Source organism: Phaenicophaeus curvirostris, chromosome 1 (assembly GCF_032191515.1).
Source record: "Phaenicophaeus curvirostris isolate KB17595 chromosome 1, BPBGC_Pcur_1.0, whole genome shotgun sequence".
Taxonomy (NCBI): Eukaryota; Metazoa; Chordata; class Aves; order Cuculiformes; family Cuculidae; genus Phaenicophaeus; species Phaenicophaeus curvirostris.
In genome coordinates this window covers 66,883,907-66,893,883 of record NC_091392.1, presented here as the reverse complement: position 1 = coordinate 66,893,883, position 9,977 = coordinate 66,883,907, and the positions used below count along the sequence as shown (strand labels likewise).

At 48.7% G+C, this 9,977-nt stretch overlaps 2 protein-coding genes across 9 annotated transcripts in view; one reads left to right on the top strand and one right to left on the bottom strand.

Annotated features, from left to right (window-relative positions):
* Positions 1 to 9,977, top strand: part of MICAL3 (microtubule associated monooxygenase, calponin and LIM domain containing 3) — a 571,168-nt gene that overhangs the window by 207,874 nt on the left and 353,317 nt on the right. The gene's annotated exons all lie outside the window — the stretch shown is intronic.
* Positions 2,017 to 9,977, bottom strand: part of BCL2L13 (BCL2 like 13) — a 44,928-nt gene continuing 36,967 nt past the window's right edge. For both annotated transcript variants that reach the window (XM_069861086.1, XM_069861095.1), the window contains exon 7: positions 2,017 to 5,767. In XM_069861086.1, the coding sequence (XP_069717187.1) occupies positions 4,955 to 5,767 (813 nt within the window). In that variant the 3' untranslated portion in view covers positions 2,017 to 4,954. The remainder of the gene's footprint in view (positions 5,768 to 9,977) is intronic.

Here is a 9,977-nt window from a genome sequence, read left to right as displayed (position 1 = left end):
CCGTGACCTTCCCAGTGCTCACATCAGGCAGACCGAGCCAAATTAAAGCCATGCACAGCTTCTGCCTTCAACAGGTACAGGACATCATGTGCCTCACCTCCCTGGTTTCACTGGGAAACGCGGATCTCCTGTTGTGTAACCTACGGCAGCAGCCACCACTCCTAGTGTGCCTCTCAAGCAGCTGAGCTCCAGCAGGGATCGCACCCGGAATGAGATGTTCTGCTGAAGACCTGGGCTCCACCCAGGCACAGCAGCTGGGCCCTGGTCACCCCTCCAACCCCACCCCTACATTTCACAGCAAAAGGACCTGGTAATTGCACTCAAACTGTGCAGCAGAGGTTGCTCTGGGTTCAGTGAATGAGATACGACGCTGCCAGAAGCACTGCTACTTTTTGACAGAAGAGCAACATCTACCTTACTAAGGGCTTTGCTAGCGCTGCTGTATCACTGTAGCGCACGTTAAATGTAGGAAGGTTTATGACCTCAGATTATTTTGTCTACTACAGTCGTTAAAATGAAAAAAAGACCGAACTTCAGAACCTTGCTTGTTTAGTGCTAATGGAATTTTTCATTTGTGACCATTAGAAAGCGTTGCCTACTTTAAAAATACAGTCCCAAGGGTTTGCGTAGCTGTGCTCAGAGCTGCATGGAAAGGAAGGAAACGGGATTCTGGCAACAGAACATGCCCTGTGCGAGAGCATCCAGCGTTCAGCCGGCCCTTGAGCCCCCAGCCAGAGTGAAATAAAAATCAGGCCCTCACGAACAGCAAGGATGGATTCTTAGAGCAGTAATTTGCTCTCTAGAAGTTACAAAAGAACCAGCCAACTGCAAACACCACGATGACAGCACTTCACCTCCAGCCAGAAGGTCAAACCAGCATCCAAAGCCAGGTGCAAGACTAAACCACGAATGTGCTTCCACTGCATCAGCTGGCTCTGTGCCAGGAGCCGGCAGCTGCTTCACACCTGAATGGACAGACAGCTGCACAGGTCGGGCTGTCTGGTCTCTCACTTGTTTCACTGGGCCAGATCTACTATTTCAGAGCCAAGGTATTCTCAGTATTTTTCAGCGGACAACTTATCACACTGAGAACCCCCAACTCAGCATCCACCTAACCCGACGAGAACCAAAAGCTGAAGTTTTCAACCTGCCTCTCTCTGTGTGAGCAGCTCAGCGCTGCCTGGGCCCTCCCTCAGGCTCTCACGTGAGGCATCGCTGCAACAGGCAGGGCCATGGCTCTGGCTGTGCTCTGGGCTTCTACACAACACAGGGATTCTGGGTTTCAGTCTTCCCCTAGCCCGTTGTTCCAGGAATGCTTTCTGAAGAAAGCCCTTGCCTGGCTTGTGAGCACAGCCTAGAGTTAAGCACACCTGAAATTTAAGTTGCACCTGATCTTGAAAGCCTTTCCTTGACAGCTCCTTGTTTATCACGCTACCCTCTGCAGTTCCTTAAGTATTCCGCAGCTTTTGTAGAGCCAGTCCTCTGCTGTTTCAGCATCTCAGCTTTAGGGTGTGCTGCAGACAAGGATAAAGTGAAGAAAGACTGGGTCCAAGGTAGATATTTTGGTAAGGTACAGGCCACTCGAGGACAGAGATTGAGGCACTTTTGGGAAGGGGACAAGCAACACAAGTGATAGCGATTTTCTCTGCCCTTCTGTAAATACAAACCTACTGCCTTTCCTCTGCCAGCTGCCAGAGATCCACTAAAAAAGAAGTCATGTCATGCAGTTCGGGGTAATTCGACCCTGCAGTTTAGGATTGCTTCAATATACTTGAAGACAGGGAAAAAGAAACCCCTCCCATTTTCTCATTTGCACCTAGAACAGAGCAAGCAGCCTGGCACCCAAGTCTGCAAGAACACCGTCACCTGGGCTTCCCGGCCCTTTGGCGACACCCACAGGGCCTGCCCCAGCTCCACTGCAGGACTCCGAATCCAGTGGCATTCAAATCCCTAACAGACGTGTTCAGCTAAGGGAATGTTCCCAGAGGAAAGAGATGCAAGTGGTGTATTGTCTAAACGTGTGGTCAGTGGGGTTGGGGAGAAGAGGGCAGGAATTCTTGCTGACTTGTCAGATCTGTAAGACCCTAAAACGAGAAGTACGTAAAGAAGGGACCAAGCAGCCAAAGAGGCAGCGCAGCTGATGCACCATTAAACAGCAACACAAGAGGTACTCAAGACTTTCACCTCACCATGAAAACGCTTAACAAAGCGGGGTAGCTTGTTCTCCTTACAAGTGCTGCCGCCTTCTCACTGCTGCGTGTGGAAGAGGACACTTTTTATTTAATGCCCCACTGGGCTCCCAGCATGGATTTCTTCTCGTCTGTCCTGTACCATCTCCCACACCGCTACTGAAACAGCCATGTACAAGAAAAGCTAGAACACCTGACCTTCCCCCTCTCCAACTTGCACACCAGCTTATCCAGAGCGCCCTCTGCTCCTCAGTACTGGCGGGTACTGCCGTGTAGCCTGCTGGCTACCAACAGGAGATGTTCCAAATGCAGGTGCATCATCTTCTGGAAGAAGAGCACATAGGTTGGGTTAAGAACAGTCCTTCTCCCGCAGAGACCACGCCTGGAGCGAAAACCGAAGCAGTCGGCAAAACAGCAGAAGGGGGCAGATCTACTCCGGATTATCAGGCATACAGCAGCCCCTGCCTCACAGGAACAACCAGGTACCTCACAGGATGTCACCTGCTGATAAAACACTGACGGGACACATGAAATGAAGCAAAACGGTAAACATCCGTGCACACCCATGACAACAGGAGTGTAAAGACACCTCTCCTCTCCACACAAGGGAAGCTCTTGTGACAGGCCAGGAGAGGGAAGTGCAGTGCTGGGAGGGCAGACACTGGAGGGTCCATGGCATGAGGAGGTCCCGGTGACTAGTTCTGGGCACAAGACAGAGCGATGAGAGTACCAGCAGGGCACCAGGAAATGGCAAAAAGAGTCAATTCCGTTTTGCAACATGATAAAGGGTTTCTTTTTCTGTTAAGGCCAACCTGTTACCTTTTGTGCATGGAGAAAGAGCAATCGGTGATCAGTGAAGTCCAGAGCTCCTGAGTTCAGTCCATAGCAACCATACATACATGACAATCCTTCCTCTCAATATTCAACTTCACACACACAGTTCAAAACCTGATAAGTTTTCTAGAAAATCCACTCTCAAAAAAGCTTAAACAAAAAAAAAACCCAAAAAAATCCCTCAATCTGTCAGGTTCTTCCTGACTTCCCAAAATCCTGGGATATGGGTGGGATCGGATAGCAAGAATATCCTAAAACAGAGAATGTGCTAAAATCTTTTCATTCTCGGAACTTACTTGATTCACTTAAGAGACAGGCTTTTTAGGAGACGTAATCGAGATAAGGTTATTAAGGAAGCAAAGTACCTTGTCTTTGTGCTTCATGAAGAGTAAGCTTCCCATAAGCTCCCATTTTGATCTTTCCATCATCCCCAGTTCCCTCACCTGCCTCCACCTGGTCTAAGGCACAGCGCCAGCACGAACCCCCAGAGACGCGTCAGTGGTTTTGCCTGGAAAGCCTGAGATCTTGCCCCGAGAGCTGCCATGCGGACAAGGACCGACACAGGAACACACTTGGAAAGAGGAACACTCGCAGTCGGATCCAACGTAACTAACGCATATGGCAACACGTAAAAGGTTTCTCTTCACACACGTGTGAAGTGGTGCGACTGCAGAGGAGGGACTGACTTTTTGCTGAAGTAATTTCCTCATCATTTGTGAACCTGGAAGTTTAGCAAATTACAGAGTCGCAAAAGAAGCTGCGCAGAACAACACTCCGGGTCAGGTCAGGAGCAGGCAGACAGAGGAGATGTTTAATGCTGTTTTGCTCAGAATCCATTGCTTTATGTATCTGCGATTCTGTCGCAGCCAAGACCAAGTTAGGACTAAACACACTCTGTGCTTAACCTGGGAAAGGTGATACAGGCTGCAGCAGATCGACCGTTGGACTTGATGATCTTAGAGGTCTTTTCCAGCCTTAGTGATTCTATGGGATACAAGACAGCCGAGCATTAAACCTTCGAAGGGCAAGGGAGGCTCCAGCCTCCCTTTCATGTAGCTTTGCTGAATACACCCTGGTATCAAAGAACTCATCAGAACAGCACCGTGTCCAGCGTGAATTTTGCACCTCTGGTACCTCAGGGGCGGCAGCAAAGGGGGCCAGGCAGGAGCAGAGCAAATGGATTCTCAAACCAGCAAATAGCCGTGTCCCACCCTCCCGGGCAGCAGAAAGCACCGTCCTGCACCTCTTCCTCCAGGATGCTCAGAGATAATGCAGCTACAGAGAGGCAGCATCTTTACAAGATGGGGCTCCAGTAAATGTTAGGGGCCAAAACCGGTGTGAGCAAAGAGGTAAGAATAAGCACTGTCCAGTGGGGCTTAGGAGGAACCTGCGAGGTTACGAGGAGCAGTGCTGTACCTGAGAGGAAGCCGAGACAAAAGGGAGACCAGCTTCTTGCTACAGGATTCGGGGTGGCTACTGTTTGTCAGGGAGGGCTCGAGGGCGCGAGGGAATTGACAAGATAGCACAGCTGCAAGAGCGGTCAGTCTGAGAAGCCAAAAACTCCAGGGGTTGGCAGCAGCTGGCTTTCCCCTTCCCCTGGGGAGTCTCTGTTCCAGTTCCTAGAGTACGAGCACCCCTTTCTTCAGCACCTGCACTTAAGTTCTTAAATTTGCAGAATTTATCTTTTTTTTTTTAAAAAATACCCCTGTACTTTAATCACGAAAAACCAGTCCCCGCCCCAATTCTACTAAAAACATGATTGTCCGTAGCTGGAGGCTTATTGAACGACCTCACCCCATCACCATTAAGTTACTCAAATGTCCAATTAAACAACAGGCAGCTCAACCTTTAGGTAACACAACTACAAAAACTGGATCGTGCTCTCTTCTCTCTCCCCACACCCCCTCCTCCTCCTCCTCAAGAGAGCTCCATTACTTTTTTCTAAGTGCCAGCGCTACTCCGACTGCTACAGCCAATATAGCTACCGCAGCAGCCCCGCCGTACAGCAATATAGATTTCCCTTCCGGCAATAAGATAGGCTTCTCCTCTGCAGCGGAGGATTTCTCCTCTATTTCTTCCAAACGGCCCTCCTTCCCCACACTTTTTTCCCCTGGAAGCAGTATTTTCTCAGGTTCTGGTGCAGCTTTTTCTTCTGATGGGGCTAACTTTGGGACAGATTTACTCAGTACAGGGATTTCAGGTTCAACAAGCTCTTCAGCCACTTTTCCCTTTTCCTCCTGTTTTGTATGCAGAAGTGCGGAGGGATGTGCTTTTTCAACAGCAGCAATTTCGGCTTGAGGTTTTACTTCTTGTAAAGAAGCAGAGGTTTCTGGAAACGCTGCCTGCATGGTCTCTGCGGCGACGGCTGACACCACTGCTTCCTCAATCCCCTCCGGTATCTCTTCCTTCTCCACGTGAACAATATCTGAGTTAGAAGAATTGTTCTCGCTCCTCTCTTCAGCCCCTCCGTTGCTGTCCAGGCTTTTGACTTCTTCAGGATCCATGGCCACTTGCTGCCAGGACTCAGGTCCCAGAGACACTGGGAGGCTCTCCGTGTGCCAGCTCTGGCTTGCCGACAGGGAGACAGGCAGGCTCTCTGACTGCCAAGACGTGGTCACCGTGGGGGACTCCGGGGGGCTCACCTGTCCCGAGTTGTCGCTGGTCAGGATGTAGATGTCGTTACTGTCCTCTGCGATGAGCCCGGGGTACTCTTCCTCTTCGGATTCCAAAGTAAAGACAGTCCCCTATGAACAAAAAGGAGGACACAACACATAAACGATGGCTCCAGCATTACCTTCCCTGTCCAGGAAGGAATACGACACTTGGAAACTTAGCGGGGCTGGAAGAAAGATGAGAGGGGCTCTGCTGGAGCAGGAGCTGTCTGACCTACATTTTAGAAGAGATTACAAAACCCAGCTGGTCCAGCTGGCATTTCCAGACAATGGAACCACTTACAAGCGCTTTAGCGGGAGCTCCTCCTTTCCCTGATGTTACTGCATCACCAAATACATTACCAAAATACACTGTGTGGGCATTATTAACCAGAGAACTAATACCAAGGTCTGAAACCGAAACCAAACAAAGAAAAAGAAACCAAGCCAACAATTACATGAGCCCAGCTGACCACCACTCCTTCTGCCAGTTTGTGCAAGTGCCCTGCAGCACCTGTCCATTTTCACCTAATGGTGTTTCTCCTACTACGCTTCTCCTATTACGATTTCAATGCTCTCTGAAGCCTGTATTTCTACTTTATAGCAACAGCCTGCAGTCCACAGTAACTCTAGTAATTTACCAACAACAAATACAGCTACTCTTAAACAGGTTCACTTCCAAAGACTGGCATCATAACTTGGCTAAAACAGACAACTGAGCACAGGTATCCAAAGGTGCTGCCAGGGTTTGTTTGATTTATTTAGCTAGGATAAATATGTACACATTCTAAAAATTTGACAGTGGGCTTCAGTTAGAGAAACTGCAAGTGTAAAATACCACCCGATTCCTTCCTTGCAGAGGGAATAGCACTGCTGCTTCTAGGCGTGCACAGGCTGCTGAGGACAAAACACAGAAGAGATTTGCTTCAAAGGGAAAACTACAAGAGGAAAAAAACTAAGCACAGAAGAAAAACCGAAGATGGGTTTGATACGAAGAATGTAAAAACAAGAGATAAGGGCAGAGAGGTACCCCAAAGCCTGCTACAGAACAGAAGTCTGTGAAATAATTAGCAAAGATTCAGCTGCTCCCTTGCTCCTAACAAAAATGATTTGAATGTTTTATCAAGTACTGCAGTGCAGGAAGCCCTTTCCCTGAAAGTTCCTTATTCAATTATCAAGCTTTCCTGTTCAGTCCCATCATAACAGGAAGAAAAATATTTGCAAATCCATTCATTCTTGCTGTCCCTGCTCCCTTCTGCACACAATCGTTCTCCAAGCAGTTGTCCCTGTCTTTTTAAACCCTTTGCAACACCTGTGAATTTGGCATTTGGCTCTGCTCCAGTCTCCTCTTGATGGCTTCCCATTCCAAGACTTTCCCTGGTTGTTCCACGACTTTTTATGGCTTCATGTGGTGGTCTGTGTCAGGAACTGATCCCAGTTAACAACAAACACATTCTTTATTTTGCTGAGATATTTTTAATCCTGTCCAGTGTCCGGCTTGGCCCACTGAGACGTTTGAGCGCGACAGTGGGTGGAGCAGGGCCAGCAGCTGCACCTGCTCCCTCTTGATGCCAAGAGACAAATCGATACCAGCGGCCTGGTAGAGCAGAAGGAGAGAGCAGAAGGAAAACACACTTCAGCTTTGCTAACTCCGAATTACCACTCATTGCAAGATGTTCAGGGCCCACAAGTCAACGGTTTCTAACTTTCAGCAGGGATACCGCAGAGCTCATAGCTCTGGGCCAGCAGCAACACGCTTTGTTCTCTGGGAAGCACAAGATGCCTGGATTCTCCACAGAGCTACCAGGCACATCACAATTCCTCACTTCCCTAGCAGGGAGAAAGGCATCCACACACACAAAAATCAACCCAAGGAGCAGGCACAGGAGACACAGCACGAACGCTGCTGGCAGTAGCTGCAGTGCGAGCAAATGAAGCAGGAGCAAACCCCTAGTGGAAGTGCTGAATCGGGAATTAAGAGATCTGTGCAACTCAGGGGCAGTGACGCTTTAATCTTTCACAGCAGAAACTCTTCCTGTATCAATAAACTTTGTGAAAAGGGATCAGTGGAGCCCAATATGAGTATGGGAGTGGGGCTTATCTACCCACTCCCTCAAAACACCTTGCCATTTTGCAAGGCTTGATGGCCCCATTCCTGGAGACTTCTCCATAATAGCAGCAGCTGTAGAACGGGACAGCGCTGGGAATGTCAAAATTTCATAACGTGTTTTGGCAGGAATGGGATCTAAATCTCATCTTCTCAACCCACAGAGTTTTGCAAGATATCGGTGCACAAATAAAGGAATCTCACAGAACACTTCAAAAGGTACTTTACTTCATAAAGTAATTACTCCTGCCCAGGGAGGTGTTGAGTTGCCATCCCTGGAGGTGTTTAAGAGAAGGGTAGTTGAAGTGCTTAGAGATATGGTTTAGGAGTGGACAGGTATGGTTGGGCTTGATGATCTCAAAGGTCTTTTCCAACCTAGCGATTCTATAAACACCTTTAAATTCCTTGGATATGGGAAGCATCACCTGGCTCAATAACGTGCTCAGGAAGTCTAAAGAGAAACAGTAGACAGAATTCCTTGGGGGAAGGCTAACAGCAATCAAGCTGTTGCTAAGCACCTAAGGATCTCCACGAAGTCTTGATTCAGAAGGAAATAAAAATTAATAAGGCATTATATTTGTGAAAATGTTCAGGCACCACACACCCCCCACAAATCCAAAGTGAGCAGTGACTAGAATTCAAGACTCCAGTACCATCGGGACTGTCATCTTTCACTAGAATAACAAAATCTTTCAAACGCAGCTCAGGCAGTTAAACCAAAACGGAGCAACAACCTCCTACAACCTAGGAGAAAGCAACCAGCACTGCAAAGTAAGGGCAATGGAAAAGAAGAGCTTAAGGTGAGGCAGAGGTTACCGGATCCAAAGAGAGCAAACACTGAGCAGTGTGGGCCAGGGCGGCTGCACAGCATGTGAGGACTGGACTCCACACCCAGCGCTGACCTGTCCTGTTCCAGCAGACTCCAGAGAGCAGCACAGCATGGAGCCAGTCGCTGTGGTTACCTTCCACCACGCTGTGCTGAGGACAGTGAGGCAGCCCCACACTCTGAGATCGTACGTTTGCTCGTGTGATCATCAGGATTTTCTCTGGATGTTGATTATGGGAATATTTTCACTGTAATAGATTCTCACTTCTTGATCTATGGCTTCTATGATGATAGCAAATGTTTTATTTCCACAGCCAATACAGATGCAGAAAAAAAAAGGCAATTAAACAAAATAACTAGGGCTGAAACTTGCAATCTCATGAACCTCCCCACTACCCTTGGCTCTGCTCAGACCTACCCTTCCACACCAGAATCAAGTCATTTCCCATCCACAGCACAGCACAACAAACCAGACCACGTCTGTGATCTGACCCGGGCAAAAGGAATGGGGACACACGACCGAGAACAGTTCTTCTCTTAACACACCCTTAGAAGTGCACCCATGCTGCTGGGATTGGTTCAATATGAAGCATATAAAAATATTCCAAGCCCACACTATGCTTCTACAGGCTGGCGAGCTCCGGCAATCACAGCAAACTTCTTTTCAGTAATAAACTAAGAAAAACATCAACTAAGGCCGTATTCAGATGGCCTAAATTCCCCTGAAGCTCTGCGTTACAGTGCTGAAAGCCAAGTGGCTTTGAGCTGTGACTCAGCAGCCCATGGCAGGGAGGAGGGTGCCACCAACAGCAAATGGGGACAATCGAGTGCAGAGACTGCAGTGAAATTTAAGCCATCCTGATACAGAATCCCTAGGTTGGAAAAGACCTCCAGGATCATCGAGTCGAACCATTGCTATCAACCACTAAACCATGTCCCTCAGCACCTCATCCATCTGCCTTTTAAACACCTCCAGGGATGGTGACTCAACCACCTCCCTGGGCAGCCTCTTCCAGTGCCCAATGACCCTTTCCATGAAAAATTTTTTTCTGATGTCCGGCCTGAACCTCCCCTAGCAGAGCTTGAGACCATTCCCCCTTGTCCTTGTCACCTGTCACTTGGGAGAAGAGGCCAGCATCCTCTTCTCCAGGCTAAACAACCCCAGCTCCCTCAGCTGCTCCTCATAAGACTTGTTCTTCAGCCCCTTCACCAGCTTCGTTGCTCTTCTCTGGACTCGCTCCAGAGCCTCAACATCCTTCTTGTGATGAGGGGCCATGAACTGAACACACGATTTGAGGAGCGGTCTCACCAGTGCCGAGTACGGAGGGAGAATAACCTCCCTGGACCTGCTGGTCACACCGTTTCTGATA